Below are 19,545 nucleotides of genomic sequence, written 5' to 3' on the forward strand. Positions count from 1 at the left end.
CTGTTACCAGAGAAAACGTACACATTTTGAAAACGCGTTACCAGGAAAAAGTGCAGTTACCAGGAAAAACGTACACATTTTGAAAATGCGTTACCAGGAAAAACGTGCACAGATACCAGGAAAAACGTACACATTTTGAAAACGCGTTACCAAGAAAAACGTGCACAGTTACCAGGAAAAACGTACACATTTTGAAAACGTGTTACCAGAAAAAACGTACACATTGTTACCAGGAAAAACGTACACATTTTGAAAACGTGTTACCAGGAAAAACGACTACACTTTACTGTTACCAGGAACATAACAACTTTAAAACGAATGTTACCAAGAAAAATGTTTACCAGTTCCAAAAAATCCCTACGTACTTTACAACAGTGATACCAGGGAAAAACGCATTAAAACAAAAAAACAGTATAGCAGGAAATAGAAGAACGACTTTACACTTTAAACAGTTCTAATAAAGAAATGACATAATATAACCAATGACAAAGATAGAATAAAAACGAAAGAACGAAAACATCTTTGCATAAAAAAATATATATATATTTCTTGGTTCTGTAAATGAAACCGCATAATTAAAGGAGGTGATCTGCCCCCCGCCCCTGAAAACGCCCAAGTAAACAAACCCACCCCCTCCTCAGGAGGGGGGGATATTTCCCTGGAAAGAAAAACTCCCTCTGTTCAGAATGAGTCACACACGATTTCCGTGGAACTGTGATCAAACATGAAGTATACCCAGGCGCCCTTTAGACAGAAGCCATTTTGTTCCGTGCCAGGTTAAGTAACACTTATCTTTTAGAAGTTGCTGGCACTTGGCACTTCATGAAGGCGAGTCTTTAAAGTGTTAAGACTCTGGTAATAACTGCCGTTAACATGTCGAGTGGCACTTAAGTCTAAAAAAAAAAAAATGGACATTGGTCGGGCAGTCATCATCCCAGCGGTAGATTCTGAAGACGGTGGAGGAGTCGTGGAAGGAGGAAGAAGAAGCCGAGGTGGGAGAGAGAGCGTTCTTGGAGTAGCAGGAGGAGGAGGAGGAGGAGGTATGAGAGGGAGCGGAAGAGGAGGTGGAGGGGGAGGAAGTGGAGGAGGAGGAGGAGGAAGTCAAGGGCCAGGTGTAAGCGTCTCGGCAACCGTAGATCGAAACCGCGCCAGTGGTGTGAACAGCGCCGTCAGCATCATGGGCTGGAACGGCTTCAGCGAGATGGCCTGGAAGCGCAGACACGCTAACGACCCGGCCATGATGCGAGAGCTGCGGCGCTACCAGAAGCTCATGCTACTGACGCTGCTGCCGGCGATCACCGGAAGCGGGGCGGGGAGGTGGGGCCCGGCGGCGCGAACCAGCAACCGAACTTCCACCCGCAGGCCCACGCCTCGTACTACCAGAACTCCAACTCAGACCCTACTTCGGAGGAGAACTCCCCTAGGGGAGGCCACCAGCTCTCCCACAGATTCCACGAAGGAACCTGACGAAGACGACGACGACGACGACAACGCCGCGACCGCCTTCCTAAACCGAGCCCACGGACGCCATCGTAGGCGTAGTCCCGCAGAGGGACATCAGCCCCCTGGCGGAGAAGAGAACTGGAGCTCCTTGGGCTCGTGGGGGGAGCCACCCGAGTTCGAGCTCGTCCAACGAAGGCACCCACTTGCCCCTGACGGTATACAACCCCCTGAACATGTCCCCCAAGAGGAGGGGAAGGAGAAAAAGCCGCGACGACAACCCCCGGAGAAAAAGCCACAGGGGCAGAGACGCGGAACTAGACTACAGGAGGGACGTGGTGGAGGTTGGCAGCTACGGAGATTCACCTGGAGATGGGTCTAGCGCGAACGACAGCGCAGGAGGAGGAAGCGGGGGAGGGGGAGACTTTGACCTCCTGACGCTGGCAGCGCTCTACCTAGAGAGCCGACAGCGCATCTTCGGGAAGGAGTGGCATTACAGGCCGGAGAGCCAAGTTAATACCAGGTGAGGTTCTTCTGTCTTTTATCTCTTGTCGTTTCATTTTTGTTGGTTCGGTGAACCCTGTGGTATCAATTCTCTCTCTCTCTCTTTCCCTCCTAATTAGACATCTTCTCTATACAACAGACCACATTCTTTCTTATTTCAGGATATTACGTGTGTGTATGTATATATATATATATATATATATATATATATATATATAATATATATATATATATGTATATATATATATGTGTGTGTGTCAACATGAGGTACCTAGGCCTATTATTCTTCCCATCTAAATGAATAATACACAAACCTCAAGCCGCATCCATTTCCTTGTAAAGCAAGATGGCGAGAAAACTCAACATCTAAATGCAAAAAAAGTAAAAATATTAAAATGCAAACAAAGTAAACATTATTTGCACGCATCGGTGCAATGACCCCAACGAGCCAGACAGCATGCTTCCAAGCCATCCGTTTGGGGATTAGGGTCATCCAGGCATTTATTCATCTCGTCGTGAGTCACGTTGTTTACATTTCACGACTTGGGATGAGATGGGACACAGCAGATCACGAGAGAGAGAGAGAGAGAGAGAGAGAGAGAGAGAGAGAGAGAGAGAGAGAGAGAATTAATAACGGTACACGCCGAGTGTGGCACTTGTTGTGTAGCGTATAGGACACTTATCCCACTAAACGCCAAGTCTCTCAGCTTCTATTGCCTGGCTCTAGGACTAAGAGCAGGAACCGTTTTAAGCCAATTCTTTTAAATCCCCATCATGCATCTGTCAACCTGATCTTTCATTTAAGGAAAGTACCTTGCACGTACTCGACTCCCGTGGGTCACAACCAGAGTTGAGGACGGCATATAGGTCTAGCCAAAGTCTGAGAGAAAGTATTGTAGTCTATACCGTTGGCCTAGAACCCAACAGACTCCGAAAACAGGAAGGTAACACCTTCTAGGGCTACCTTTTCACAGGTGTAAATACATATAACTAAATACATCAATACATAAGTAAAGGAAATACAAAAAACAACGTAGATCTTTCTTCAGACAAGGAAAGATATTGATCGCTGACAAGTCAGCGCCAGATGCCACTGCAGTGTCGCTTATAAATCGTCACTAGAGACAATAATTGTGAAAATATCTTCGGGTTATCAATACGACTGTGTGCTCTGGCGGGATTATGGAAGGAGATATAGTAGAGCCTTGTCGGACTGAGAGAGAGAGAGAGAGAAAGAGAGGAGGCTGACCTTTCTGAGTATGTATCTATTTGTCGAGAGTATCACATCGCCTTAGGCGCAAAAAGAAAAAAAACACACACTATGTATATAAACACTCTCCGACCCGGTGAACACCAGTATAACACAACATTTTAGTGTCATATTTATCGTTAAACTTAAACGGTGACAAAGATGAGCTAACAGTACGGTAAACTTCCGTCGCATGTACTGGTTTAATTGATTTCCCCAAAAAAATGCTCATTAGTGTTCCTAAGGCCGTCCATTTTCAACTCAGTTTATCGAACTATGTAACTACATATGAACATCGTACGCATTTCAACTTGATATATTAGTATGGATCGAGTTGTAATTTCGAGCCAATACCCCCCCCAACCCTCCAAGTCTCTCTCTCTCTCTCTCTATCTATGCAGCTACATATACACTTACATTCGCACGCATATCAACTTGATATAGTACTATGGATCGAGTTGCAACTACTCTTCTCTCTCTCTCTCTCTCTCTCTCTCTCTCTCTCTCTCTCTCTCTCTCTCTCTCTGCTTATCCACATTATGCATCTACATATACCTACACTTACATTCATTCGCACGCATATCAACTTGATATAGTACTATGGATCGAGTTGCAACTACTCTCGTTTCTCTCTCTCTCTCTCTCTCTCTCTCCTCTCTCTCTCTCTCTCTCTCTCTCTCTCTGCTTATCCACAATATGTATCTACATATACACTTACATTCGCACGCATATCAACTTGATATAGGACTATGGATCGCCTTCAACTGCAGGTTCCATGTTATTATTCATGCTCGCTCTCTCTGTTGGCGAATAGATTTTCTCTCTCTCTCTCTCTCTCTCTTCTCTCTCTCTCTCTCTCTCTCTCCATGTATATATGTATATTGGTTCATTATTTTACGAAATGCATGAACGGGGAGCGATAAATGTCACTGGGGACTCTCCCCCATATCTTGAGCGTCATATCTGAGCGACATATACAGGAGGAGAGGAGAGAGAGAGAGAGAGAGAGAGAGAGAGAGAGAGAGAGAGATTTTACCAGAACCTGACAAGCAACGGAATAGAATGCACTCCGCCATCTTCGATAACCCCTTAAAGGAGCTTAACAGCGACGCATTCTGGAACACGAACACACGATCAATGTACGACGAACGCTCTCGCGCATTCGAGCTGAAATATTAACAAATCCAGCAATCGTTGGAGTATAATATGAAATTCAGAAGATAGTTCAGTCGCCGTGAATTCAAGGACGAAAGTAAACTTTTCAGAGGGTCAGTTGCGAACGTTGGTATTCAGGACAGAAGATAAACACTCTATACATGTTTATATTCGTTTTTACTATTACTGACCTAAAAATGGAAGGAAGGAATATAGAATTTAGACCAAATATAGAATCTAGGCTGAAAGGGAAATTGAGAGGAGAGAGGTTTGAAAGGTGTAACAGGAGGAAAACCCTCTCTAGTTGCACTATGGATCAATTGTTTGGAGAGAGTGGAAAGTGCTATGGAAGAAAGAGAATATGAACGGAGGTACAGTACATGGAACGAAAGGGGTTGCAGCTAACTAACCTTAACCTATGGGATATAAACTAATAATAGATAAAAGCAAGAACTCATTAATCAGAAAGTTGATATTGTCCCATGAGACTGAGACTGAGGTGGACTTCTGAACTCTGCCCTACCAGCGGAGGGGTCACAGCAACAAATTCCGTAGTTATAAAAATGACCCATAAGTTTGCATCGATTTGCAGTTTTTTTTAAATACAAATAGCTAAGCGTGTTACTTCCGTTCAAATCTAAGACGCTCATTTTGCTTAATAATTAACCCTTAAACGCCGGAGCGGTAAATAAAAAAATGCCACTCCCGTTATGCCGGAGGGGTTGAGAGTGAGCGCGTAAGCGGAAAAAACTATTTTTTTTCAAAAAATCACAGCGCGCTTAGTTTTAAAGATTAAGAGTTCATTTTTGGCTCCTTTTTTTTTGTCATTGCTTGAAGTTTAGTATGCAACCATCAGAAAAACAAATGAAAAAAATTATCATTATCATATATAAATAATGCGATATATGATAGCGCAAAAACGAAATTTCATATATAATTGTATTCAAATCGCGCTGTGCGCAAAACGGTTGAAGGTAACAAGTTACTTTTTTTTTCGTTGTAATGTGCACTAAATTGCGATCATTTTGATATATAACACATTGTAAAACGATAAAAGCAACACAGAGAAAATATTATCACAAAATAATGCATGAATTCGTAACGCGCTTACGTAAAACACATATTTTTTTTCAAAAATTTCACCATAAATCTAAATATTGTCCTGAGACTTCCAAAATGTTTCAGAATGAAGACAAATGATTGAATATTACTATACTGTAAGAATATTAGCTTACAAATGCAGTTTTCGACCATATCTGACGAGCTAAAGTTGACCGAATGTCGAATTTTTTTTATTTTTTTTATATATATTTTTTATATGCAATTATTTTTTAAATAAGCAGCTACAACTTTCAAATATTTTTCGTTTTATTCTACATGAAATTGCGCACATTTTCATATATAACACTCTATGAAATGCCTAATATGAAACGGAGCAAATATTCCGAGAATGGGACTTACGCATTTCGGAGATTTGTGGCGGAGAATCCGCGCGCGGAGGGAAGGAAAGTTTTTTTTTTAAATTCACCATAAATAAATATTGTGCTAGAGGACTTCGAATTTGTTTCACGATGAAGATAAAATGACTGAATATTACTAGACTGTAAGAGTTTTATCTTACAATTGCGTTTTTCGACCATTTCGGTAGAGTCAAATTTGACCGAACGTGGTTTTTTTTTTCTATTTATCGTGATTTATATGCAAATATTTCGAAATGAGAATAGCTACAACCTTCAACTATTTATTGTTGTATTATACATGAAATTGCGCACATTTTCATATATAAAACGTTATGTAACGGCTAATTTAAAATGGTGCAAACATTACCACATCGCACGTATGATTTTTTCGGAAGAGTTACCGCGCGGACGTAAAGAAATGTTATTTTTTTCATAAATTCACCATAAATCGAAATATTGTGCTAGAGACTTCCAATTTGTTGCCAAATGAAGGTAAATGCTTGAATATTACTAGAATATAGGCGTTTTAGCTTACAATTGCGTTTTTCGACCATTTCGGTAGAGTCAAAATTGACCGAAGGTTGAAAATTTGTCACTTATCATTTTTTATATGAAAATATTTCAAAATTGATAAAAGCTACAACCATGGGTTGTTTTTAGTTGTATTGTGCATGAATTGCGCACATTTCATATATAAAACTTATGTAACGGCTAATTTAAAATGGTGCAAACATTACCACAATCGCATGTATGATTATTTTCGGAAGAGTTACCGCGCGGACGTCAGGAAAAAGTTTTTTCATAAATTCACCATAAATCGAAATATTGTGCTATAGACTTCCAATTAGTTGCAAAATTAAGATAAATGATTGAATACTACTATAAGAGTTTTAGCTTACAATTGCGTTTTTTCGACCATTTCGGTAGAGTCAAAGTTGACCGAAGGTTGAAATTTTTGGCACTTATCGTTATTTATATGAAAATATCTTAAAACTGATAAAAGCTACAATCATGAGTATTTTTTTGTTGTATTCTACATAAAATGCGCACATTTTCACATATAATACTCTAGTAACGGCCTAATTTAAAATGTACAAAAATTATGTCAAAGTGACGAAACTAATTTCAGAGATGTGTCACAGATACTTTTTAGTGCGGCAAGAAAGAAATTCGCGCTTGCGCGCCTGCGTAACGATTGTATTAAACAAACAACACCTTGATCCGTGAACTCCCAGCATCCCCCCAAGGCGCGTGATTCAAGAGTTTTTGGCTAGTAGGCCTAAAGTATTTTTCCGCGAATTTTTAAAAAAAACTTTTGTATGTCGACTTAAAATACGTCCAGTCGGCACCCGAGAGACACAAAAAATTGTCGACGTAAAATACGTCCAGTCGGCGTTTAAGGGTTAATAACCCATTACTTCATTTAGTAAAACTGCAGTAAAAAAAAAAAAAAAGACTAAGAGAGAGAACTCATTTTTCTTACTTGGCACGATTTCCATTCTCTCCAAATAACCATGCAGAGAGAGAGAGAGAGAGAGAGAGAGAGAGAGAGAGAGAGAGAGAGAGAGAGAGTTGCATAGATAAAGTTGAAATATGATGAAAAGTATGCAATACATTTGAAAGCTATGTTACAGTTATATATAAAATACACACATAAAATAGTAATATGACTGATTATTTCAGCTACTAATCAAACAATACACAAAAGTTTCACCAAAAAGAAGAAAAAAAGCAATAATCCTTAACATAGTTAAGTCTAGCCTCAAACTTGCTCCGTTTTCTATGAAGGCTCACCTCTCAAAGAGCCTTCGAATTCCAAGATAACCAACGGTTTCTTTCTTTCTTTATTATAGTAACCTTGCGCCGGAATGATCTATATAGATTGTAAGAAGAGGGGCATGAATAAGTTAATGAATTGAACGAACGACCCCCCCCCCCCCCCTCTCTCTCTCTCTAGACAGCTGCAGAGGTTCGGTAACAGACAATTCACATTCTGACAACAATGACAGTTCGGTACGCTCAATTGATTGATTGACTGCCTGGTTTCGGTAACCTGGCGTTGTCGCACAATTATTGCAATCGACGATTATACATTGCAAAGTGATATATTTCCAGTGTGTTTGTTTCAAACATTTTACGGAACTGTTACCAGTCTTGATTATGAATTATTCTTTAAATAAATGCTTCAACTGGGAAAAAAAACCCTCAGATTTACTTTAAAAACCTTAGTTGTTTGTTAATGACTGTCATATATATATATATATATATATATATATATATATATATATATATATATATATATATATATATATATATATATATGTAATTTTATCTTTATTCATGCAATACTTGTCCTTTCATATAAACACACACGCACACACACACATATATATATATATATATATATATATATACATATATATATATATATATATATATGATTTGTTCTTAATGGTAACTTGCATGACAGAAACCTATTAGACCAATATACCCGAGAAAATTATACTCGGAAATGAGCAACCAGTTAAAAATATGATCGCTATAAAAGTAGCATTCGAGTCTTAAGAGTAGAGTGAGAAGTTCCATTTCTGTCTTTCTGACAACGAAATAAAATGCTAAGACGAATATCCCTCAACAAATCTTCAGAGCGGAAACTCCTCACTCTCATAGAAGCTCAAATGAATTCCACGCTACGAACAGAGTAGAGAATTTAGACCAAAGGCCAAGCGCTGGGACCCACGTTGAGGTCATTCAGCGCTGATAGGGAAATTGACGGTATAAAGGTCTGACAGGTGTAACAGGAGGTAAACCTTTTGCAATTGCACTATGAGTGAATTGTTAGGCGAGTAAGAGGGAAGAAAGAGAATATGAAAGGGAATACAGTATAAAGAATGAAAGAGGTTGCAGCGCTAAAATTGACAAAGAAGCAATAACAATGGAGTTTTGAGTCTGGAGACCTCTATTAACTAACATCACTGGCAGTAATAACTTCTTTATCGCTTCCACAACTGACAGAAGTAACTGCGTACTTGCACACACACTGAGCTGCACTCATAAATACTGGATTGCAAGTCAACAACGGCGATTCCCAATCAATCAGAGACCTGTGCGCCGGTAGTAACCGCTCCCTCATTCAAGAAAACGGCGCCATGTGTCCAAACGATTGTGCGACAAAGCATACCTTTCGTTCATTATTTTAACGACCGCCGTGCGTCAGTCTGTAATAACGCCGCCCTTGGGACTTCCTGACTTACTTCTAGTTCCTCGAGAAGTATCCATATTTGTAGAATGTCTCTTTGGTGATGTTTTTGCTGTTATTAGCCTTATTTTCTTGGTTCTAGACATATCACGCGTCGCGGCGTCAGAGCTTTGAGAAGTATTCGTCTATATTTCTGCAGCGTGTTTCAGCCCCTTTCAGTTATTCTTTTGGTGCTTGACTGATCACATCTCCTGTCTCGAGATACAATAATCACATTTTGTAGAATCTATCAGGCTTACTTTGTTTATCAAGCAATATCGGATGATTTTTTTGAAACTGGTACTAGCTGGAGCGCGCCTTGGTATACTATCCGAAGCACGCAATATACTCAATAGCGCTTGACTAAGTGAGATAGACTCATCCATAGCTGTGGAATGTCTCAGTCGTGATATTTTTCTCTTGTCTCCTACTCTTGTTTTTTTCTTCTGCCATTTTTTTACCAACACCAAACCTATTATTATAAGTCTAGAATGTGATGTTCGTGATATTTTTCTCGAATTCCTTGCCTGCCTCGTGTAATAAAAATTATAATAATATCGCATATAATCAAAGCATAGGCCATATAGAAATTAGAATATTCGTTGAAAGTGTTTGTTTATATAATTAATAGAAATTACAGTTCGCAAAATACAGTAGCGCTCTAAAGCATAAAAATACAAAATTATCACCGAGATATTTCTGTAAAACTGTTGATAACTCGACAGCTATTCATGAAAGCATTTTGACATGTTCTTTATTAATACATATAGCGGTGCTTAAACAGACACGTGCATACATACATATATATATACTATGTGTGTGTGTATGTACATATTCAAAGACACGAACAGACAGAGAATAAACTAAAAGTATTATAATTTCAGTAGCGTGACACGAACGCAAAAATAATGTGAAATGTTTAACACTGGATCCGTCTGAGAAAGTTGAGGCGTTGGCCTGCGCCAGCATCATCTATTTGCCTGAAATTGGTCCTGTCAGTTTTATAAAACTACACACATTTGTCCTTATAAGCTCATTCGGGGTTTTCAGTGGTTCTAACAGAACGGTAGTTTTTTTATTTTTTTTTTTTTTTTTTTTTTTTTTTTTTTTTGTTTTTTTTTTTTTATTTTTTTTTTTTTGGCGCATCACATCACCACCGAAATCAGAACACAGTTGACCTAGGAAAGCACACAGCATCAACTGTATTACTTACAAGCATGTAAGCCAATTTGTAACGATGTGTACATTGCGTATAGTGCTGTAGTATAATATAACAATAAATTGCCGGTATCTGGATAATAGTAATACATGGAAGGTTTTTGGGACTGATTCACAAACTAATCGAAGCCTCTCTGTATAAAATAGATCTTAACAACGATAATATCTTACCCTTACACGAATCAGATATTATAGTATAGTAATAATAATAACCGTAAGTGTTTTAGGACTGATTCACCGTCCTCTCGATACCAATCGACGACAGGGCGTCTCGAGCGACCTGGATTATTCATCAGTTAAAAAAAAAAGAAGAAGAAGAAAGTCATTCTGGGGCGCGCGGTAAACTGCTCTCTCTGATCGATCCGATTTCTCACCCGAAAGATGATAAAAACCAAACCTTCAGTAGCACCTGACGTAGGTGAGTTAGAGAGTGAGTGAGTGACTGTTGCGTCAAGAGGCGGCTCTCTCTCTCTCTTTCTCTCCAGTACTCGCCTCCCCCTCCAGGAATGTACAGGGCCTCTCTGAGGGAGCTCAGCTTAAGCGGTAGGGCGAAGAAGACCAGCAGCAGCTTGCTGCTGTCGGCGGCGGCGTGTGAACGACCGCCCTCGTCGACGCTGCTGAGACCCGGCTCCCAACATGGAAGGATCACGACGGTTTACATCAACACTGTGTGAGTTTGTTTGGTTTTAGTTTCTGGGTTAAGCTGAGCTTCGGGTTTAGGCTTGGTGTTCATCTTTGTGATTTCTGGATTAGTTTCAGGGTGAGCTAGGCTATGTTTCGGTCACTTTGGGATTAGTTTTAGAGCGAATTAGGCTGAATTTCGGTTTAGGCCTAGTGTTCATCTTTGTGGGTTTAGGATTAGTTTCAGTGTTTATTTAATTTAGTTTATAATGGGGTACGTTTCAGTACAGTTTGGAATTCGTTTCGAACCAAGTTTGGGATTAGCTTTCGTCAACAGTTGGTTTGTTGCTTGAATAGTTTCAGACTGAGTTTGGGACTCATACCCGTCATCACGAAATGAACTTTGGGATTCATTCTAGACTGAACTTGGAATTTACTTCTGCAAAACGGTATTCATTTTGCTCAACACAATAAGAATTTGTGGTTCACTGCACAGAGAGTGAATTTTGTTACCATCTGGTAAGTGTGAATTCGGAGTAGTTTCAGGAGTTAGAATTCTCGTAAGTGTGATCCTGATATTCGGCTCTGTGAACACAGTGTGAGTCTGGGAATTGCTACTGGCAACAGTGTGAGTCCGGGAATTGGAACTGGGAACACTGTGAGTCCGGGAATTGCTACTGGCAACAGTGTGAGTCCGGGAATTGCTACTGGCAACAGTGTGAGTCCGGGAATTGCAACTGTGAACACTGTGAGTCCGGGAATTGCTACTGGCAACAGTGTGAGTGGGGCGGGAATTGAACTGGGAACACTGTGAGTCCCTGGAATTGCAACTGTGAACACTGTGAGTCCGGGAATTGCTACTGGCAACAGTGTGAGTCCGGGAATTGAACTGGGAACACTGTGAGTCCTGGAATTGCAACTGTGAACACTGTGAGTCCGGGAATTGCTACTGGCAACAGTGTGAGTCCGGGAATTGAACTGGGAACACTGTGAGTCCTGGAATTGAAACTGGGAACACTGTGAGTCCGGGAATTGCTGCTGGTAACATTGTAAGTCTGGGAATTACTACTGGCAACAGTGTGAGTCTGGGAATTACTACTGACAACAGTGTGAGTCCGGGAATTGCAACTGGGAACAGAGTTCGGGAATTGCTGCTGGCAACGGTGAGAGTCTGGGAATTGCTACCAACAACGGTGTGAATCCGGGAATTGCAACTGGGAACACTGTGAATCAGGGAATTGTTACTGACAACAGTGAGTCAGAGAATTGCTACTGGCAACAGTGTGAGTCCGGGAATTGCTACCGGCAACAGTGTGAGTCCGGGAATTGCTACCTGGCAACAGTGTGAATCAGGAAACTGCTACTGACAACAGTGTGAGTCAGGGAACTGCTACGGGCAACAGTGTCAGTCTGGGAATTGCTACTGGCAAGTGTGAGGCTAAGATTTGCTATTAACAACAGTGCGAGTCAGGGAACTGCTACTGGCAACATAGTGAGTCCGGGAATTGCTACTGACAACAAGTGTGAATTAGGGAATTGCTACTGGCAACAATGAGTCTGAGAACTGCTAATGGCTACAGTGTGAGTCAGGGAATTGCTAATGGCTAGCGAAAGTCTCGGATATGTTTCAGTGCGAGTCCAGGATTCTTGAGCTAAATCCGTGTGAATTATTATATAACTTGGTTCATTTTAAATTTTGAATTCGTTTCAGAGTGAGTAACTTTGAGATTCACTTCAGTGTGACATTGGGATTGTCTCCAGTATGATACTGAAACTCATTCCCGTCAGCATAGTTTGTGAGTTAGGGAATTCGTTTACCATAGCACAGTGTGAATTCGGAACAGAGTTCGATTTAAATTTAGCCTTTTCTTCAGTGTGATTCCGAGAATCATTTCAGTGTGAGTCTGGCATTCCGTAGTTATTGTGGCCTTGCAGAAATTCATGAGGATTTGGGAGGACGAGTATTGCAATAATATGCAATCATTTCCTGATAATATAGGTTTTTTAATTTACAGTATATTCAAGAGTGTAACTTTTATATCTTTGAGAGGTGTAACTTAAGTTATCATTCTTGACTTTAATTAAAGGTAATTGAACGAAGAATGTTTACAACATGATTATCTCATTTTATACATACATATATACATAACATAATATATATATATATATATATATATATATATATATATATATATATATATATATATATATATATATATATATATATATAATATATATATTACACTGCATAACACGAGCCACAGCTTTCTTTCGAATGACCATGTCGAACAGTCCAAAGTAAGACAGTAATATTCACCACGAAATAGTTCAAATCGATACCGATTCGCTACTTAACGCACGCTTAACCGACTCCCTCTGCCTGGCAGCCTTTGATCGACATTTGAGATAAAAAAAAAAATAGAAAAAAGAAAGAAAAAGATCACTAGAAGAGTGAACTTTAAGAGCGAGTCGATACCGGTGTATATTTCACAAGCTGCTCATCACCTTCTCGTTTTGCTCCCTGGGTTCTGAATGCCAGCAGCAGCTGGGCCTGCCATGCATCCCACAAGGGGAGGGTGATAGACCTCCAGAATTTGAAATGATGCTCTGCGCTATAAACGGACCACCTACTTTTCATCTCATGGGCTATTGGTGCTTTTATCTACGCCGTCTCTCTCTCTCTCTCTCTCTCTCTCTCTCTCTTTGTGAATGATATTTTCCACTGTAGGGAGTTTAGTATGATGTATATCCAAAAATATAGATTGGATTGGATTCTAAAATATAAGCCAAAGGCCAAGCGCTGGGACCTACCGGGTCATTCAGCGCTGAAAGGAAAATTGAGAGCAAAGGAGGTTGAAAGGTGTAACTGGAGGAAAAGCTGGCAGTTCGTGGAAAACAAGACGGAAGAAAGAGAGTATGAAAGGAGATACAGTAAAAGGAATGATGAAAGTAGTTGCAGCTAGGGGCCGAAGGGACGCTGCAAAGAACCTTAAGCAATGCCTACAGTGTAACTGCGCGAGGTGCACTGTTGGGCACCACCTCCCTACAGGCAGATCCCAACAGGACTGTAGCTAGTCTTGTACCCACTCGGAGAAAGGGAATTGTACCGTAAACTGTATCAGACTGTAACCAGTATATCCCAGTAGAAATTTGTAATATAAATTCCATCTGATCTCACTCTTATGGATTTATGAGTGGCCATTTCAGTTGCATGATGCAGAACCCTTCATTTTTACGTTGCAACTGGAAGTCAGCGTAAAATATGAGGCTCAAAGCGTGGCAAGCACTTTTGGAAATCAATGGGATACGAGTGACCTGATGCAAATACACACTTGGACCCTGCATGTGCAGGCATATGTTGCAAGAAAACCACTTCACCTCTTTTCCTGATTATCTGATTATGGATGGGCTGCGTATTCTCAATATCTAAACATGGAATTGATAATTTATAAGAAAACAATAAAATTAATATTTTACTTGTGGTATATCTCTCTCTCTCTCTCTCTCTCTCTTTCTATATATATATATATATATATATATATATATATATATATATGTGTGTGGTGTGTGTGTGTGTCCAGTGTGTGTGTGTGTGTGTGTGTGTGTGTGTGTAGTTATTCACAGTCAAATTCCGCAGTAGAACAACAATAATAATAATGATAATAATCAAGACACGATAGTAGTATTTATCATAAATGGACGCTGAACCCAAGGCTGATATATGTATATGGACCTTGGCCAAACCTTCAAACAGATACCTTTCAGCCTGTATTCCTACATAGGGGTTGCGACGCCAGTTTTAGCAACCATAAACCAATTAGTCAATCTTCCATTTCTTCCAGAAGCGGAAGCTCAAGGCCAAGCCTTCATTCATCGATGCCCAATTAACTCTAATTTTGCCTTCCATTTCTTCCAGAACCAAAAGATTGAGCCTAAACCGTCATTCATCGCTGCCCAATTAACTCTTAATTTTGTCTTCCAGGCCGACGGGACAAGTGGGGTCTACTGGAATTTCCAGACCTCGTCGACTCACGCCACTTTCCCCGAACACGAGGGCTCCCATCGCCAAAGACAACAACCCCCGGAGTTATTCGGGGGTCATACCAGCCCCTGCAGGACTTCACCTATCGGTGAATTACACCCACAACCTCGACCTTGGTATGTTGGTGTCTTTTGAGTTGATGTGAGGGTGGGATGGTTGTAGCAGTGGGCTTCCATCTCCCGAGTAATTTCTGTTACCAAATACATATGTAATTGTAATTGCCACAATGCTTTCTTAACTTCTTGAATTCTTTGCTCTTTTTGAATACGCTTGTCACTACAAAGCCAGAAGATCCAAGTTTAAAGAAATTTGAAGAAGAAATTGTGATGTCCGGTCCTGGGAAACGAACCCAGGTCCCATAATCACAAAGTGGTCAGGTCGGCAGCGTGGCCTCTTTGTGATTATTGAACCCGGGTTCGTTTCTCAGGACCGGACATCACTTTGAACTTGGATCTTAAGGCTTTGTAGTGACAAGCGTATCCAAAAAGAGCAAAGAATTCAAGAAGTTAAGAGGACATTGTGGCTATTACAATTGCATATATATATATATATATATATATATATATATATATATAATGATATATATATATATATATGGAATATATATGAATAAATTCTTCGGCTAAAACAGAATACATCTCAAGTATAAAAGGCCCATTAAAACACACTGGTTTAAAACTAATGGCTATAATTCGGTGGACTAACTTGATAAGGGTGGAAGTTAGTCCACCGAAATATATATTATAAAGTCCTTAGCTTTCAACCAGAGTATTTTAATGGGCCTTTTGTAAAGATGTATTTATCTATATACATGTGTGTGTGTGTGTACAATTCATCACTAACCTCGTCACCATGAGAGCCAAACCAGAACACAGAATACCCCAATCAAATTCCTACCCAATAATTGTGCATTCGCAGATGAGTCGTCGTACATAGCCGAGCGCGCCAGGGCAATGAAGCCTCGGCTGAGGCGGCTGAACTCTCTGGATGACGTGATGGCCACAACGAGCCCCCTGGGCAGCCCCCAGCACTCCATCTACAGGGCGACGTCTGCCCCGGATCTGTCGCAGAGCGCACAGGCTAGGCATTTCCATAGTCTCCTCAGGGTGAGTGTGATAATAATGATGAGTGGTATGTATAAAGATTGATAATTATCCTCTATATACATATATATGTAATTGTAATAGCCGCAATGCCCTCTTAACTTCTCGAATTCTTAGCGCCTTTTTTTTTTTTTTTTGGATACCCTGTCGCTACAAAGCCTTAGGATCCAAGTGCAAGAAATCTGAAGAAATTATGAAGTCCGGTACCGGGAAACGAACCCGAGTCACCGTAACGTGACCTCGTCGTGGTTATGGCAACCCGGGTTCGTTTCCCGCTACCGGACATCATTATTTCTTCATGTTTCTTGCACTTGGATCTTAAGGCTTTGTAGTGACAAGAATCATGCAAAAGTTGCAAAGAATTCGAGAAATATATATATATATATATATATATATATATATATATATATATACATATATATATATATATATAGATATATATATATTATATATATATATATATATACATATAAAAATTAATATATATATATATAAAATTTTTTTTTTACATACATACACACACGCCAGGAAGGTAAACAGCAAAAGCTCAAGAAAGCACGTTAACAGTGGCTCATTTACAGACCAAGCTGCCTTGTGAACTGGAGCAGTCCTCCCTACCTAGCTTTTCAAATTCAAGTCCAATCTCTTTCAATGCAATTTTCAACACGACCGATGAATTGCGTCACTAAGTCCGAGTTGATATTTGAAGGCCACAGCGTCGGAGATAAAAGTTCAGCTCGAGCGAGCTGGAAGGTTTGAATGCCAAAGTTTCGGTGACACCTGGACGTCCTAGTGTTGTTTAGACATCATCAACACTCAGTCGATTCTTTCGTTTGATTTTAAAGCTTTTTATTTATTTTTTTGTCTGAGAATAAAGTCTACTGATAGAAAACCACAGCAGAGAAACACTTGATGAACGAGTTATAGTATGGAACGGGAGATGAAATTTGCAGTTATAATAAATAACGACAATTATTTACAACTGATATAACAAGGCTGTGATTCTACATGAACCACTAACCAACTCCTTTCTCTCTCTCTCTCTCTATTTGAAGGATCGACGGAAACCTCCAACCACCTTTTTTTGATTGTCAGGAATTAGTGTTAAGCCAATTGTGTCTGGTGCTTAAGGAAGATCTTAGGGCTGTGTCTTTGTGTAATATGTTATAAAGAAACAAAATTTAACCAACGCACATTTTTGAGACGATACTATTTTTGGGATGAGATCGTCACTAGTAAAGGAACTTTGCGTAATTATGATTTACTTTAGACAAGTTTATTATTAGCATTATTATTATTATCATAAATAAAATTTATCTATAACTGGGACACATTTCTGGTACAATTTTAACAATATTGGGTCTAGTGTCTTAACCTACAAAAAAATAAATAAATAAAGAGAGAGAGAGAGCAAACAAAACTGACAAACCTGACACAATTCTGATGATCTTCTCTTCACACAAAATTTCAATTATAATTATTATTATGCATTGTAAAATCTATCTAAAACTGGGACACATTTCTGGTACAATTATAATAATACTGAGCCTAGCGCCTTTACCTAAGAAAAGAAAGCAAATAAAACTGAGAAACCTGACATTTCTGATGATCTTGTCTTCACAAAAGATTTCAGTTATAATAATTATTATTAATTATAAAATCTATCTAAAACTGGGAATCACTTCTGGCTCAATTTTTATAATAAAAAAAAACTAAGAAACCCGACACCATTCTGATAATCTTCTCTTCTCTTCGCTTTGCAGAGTGATTCCAAGGCGTCCCTGGACAGCATCTCGCCCCCGCCCGTAACGCCAGCCAGGGCCAACACTCCCACTGGGGCCAGACACTCTGCCGTTCTGGCCAAGCCCCAGATTGTCGGCGGTTCTCTGGCCACAAATTCGGCGGTGAAACGCACCTCGTCGAGGTCTCTGTCTTCTTCCAGGGGAGCTAACTTCAAAGGCTCCAAGGAACCGAAAAAGACCAGAGCCATGTCTGAGGGCTCTCGCAATGCGCTTCTCCAGCCTCCTCCCTGGGGGGCTTTGCCCCCGGATTACAGAGATCTCGACATCCCCACGGCGCCTCCTCCCTCCGCCATCGGGGACACCCACAGGAAAAATGGCAAGATCCATCTGGAGCCTCTGGCGGTCAGGAAGACGACCTGCTGAAGGATTTGACTGAACTATGGGCGACGTAGGAATGATTCACTGCGTCAATTATTACCCTCCTTCGCTCCATGCTCTTTCAATCAGTAATTCTCCTTCTTCGCCTTTCCCACCGTTATCCATACATTAAGGGGTCGGTTGCCTGATGCGCCATCTCCTCCACTGCCTTCTATCAACGGCATCATGATCCTCCACCAAACCTCTTCTCTCCATATCTTCCTCCACTTTATATCGCCATCTAATTCTCTGTCTCCTTCTCGATCTTCTTCCTTTAACAGGTTCCTCCCAAGCCCTCTTCACTCCCTCCTCGTCATCCATCCTCAATACATCCCCATACCATCTCCATCGTGACTCTCTTATCACCTCTGTAATCTTTACTAAGCCTGCCCTTCTTATTTTATCATTTTCCAATCTCTCAAGCCACTCCTCATTTTAAATCAGCTTTTCCTTTAAATGTTTTCCATGAAATCGTGCAGTGTGACCATGCTGACAGGAACCAAAGGTTAAAAGAATCTGAATGTAATGGAGATTTCAGACCGACAGAGAGAAATTGAAAAATGAAATGGAATGAGGATAAGTGACATATTGTGATACCTTTACTACTTCCTTTCCTGTTGAATGGGAAAATGAAAAGACTAGATAAACCTTGATTACCTAACTGAAAATGGAACTAGAACATCTGGAGAGGTTGGACACAGATCAGGTGTTGGTGTATGGCCTCTAGGACCACTTATGCTCAGAATCTGTATGGAAAAAGATTATCTTTCCCAGTCAGTCTGCTCTGAAATCGGCGAGTCTGTTGTGTTAAGAAGGGGAGAACAGCATCCATGCCACAGTCTGTAGGTACAGATTTAGCATGCTGTACTAAAATCTCATTTGTCTTCTGTGAAGATACAATTCATGTTCATTACATTTCAGTCTTTAACATTGTATACTTATGGATGTGTATGTACCAAACTTTCTGAGGTAATAAATGTATTCGTGGTTGCAAAATGTGTATGAGTACCAGGGAAGCCTGTCAATTCGATCATTCTGGTATATTTTACATAATCAAAAAGACAAGCATTGCAGCCTTGTAGTGCAAGGCTCTGGTTAACATAAGGGAGACAATACTGTCATCACTTCATTTTGGTTTCATAAAGCAATATGTGGCCCTTGCATCAGTTTTCTTTCTTTATTATTATTGCCAATGTTCAAAAGTTTCTTGTGTGGAATAAGAAAGAAAAGAGCCAAGAGAGGTACATCTAGACACAACCTTCGGAACACACTGTAGCTTCAAGTCCTTCGAGAGGGTACTTAAGGACTGAAGGCTTGCCTACAGCCTCAAAGTATGTAAAAAAGTCTCTCAAAGTA

At 40.1% G+C, this 19,545-nt stretch overlaps 2 protein-coding genes across 6 annotated transcripts in view; one reads left to right on the forward strand and one right to left on the reverse strand.

Annotated features, from left to right (window-relative positions):
- Positions 1 to 19,545, reverse strand: part of LOC135214271 (transforming acidic coiled-coil-containing protein 3-like) — a 392,152-nt gene that overhangs the window by 205,271 nt on the left and 167,336 nt on the right. The window lies entirely within an intron of this gene.
- Positions 355 to 19,185, forward strand: LOC135214268 (uncharacterized). Its single transcript, XM_064248380.1, is given in 5 exon segments — positions 355 to 1,552; positions 1,554 to 1,963; positions 14,868 to 15,043; positions 15,846 to 16,033; positions 17,794 to 19,185. Coding segments are annotated over 5 exon segments (1,821 nt in total). The 5' UTR covers positions 355 to 907; the 3' UTR covers positions 18,196 to 19,185.

Source organism: Macrobrachium nipponense, chromosome 45 (genome assembly GCF_015104395.2).
Source record: "Macrobrachium nipponense isolate FS-2020 chromosome 45, ASM1510439v2, whole genome shotgun sequence".
In the NCBI taxonomy this organism is placed as follows: domain Eukaryota; kingdom Metazoa; phylum Arthropoda; class Malacostraca; order Decapoda; family Palaemonidae; genus Macrobrachium; species Macrobrachium nipponense.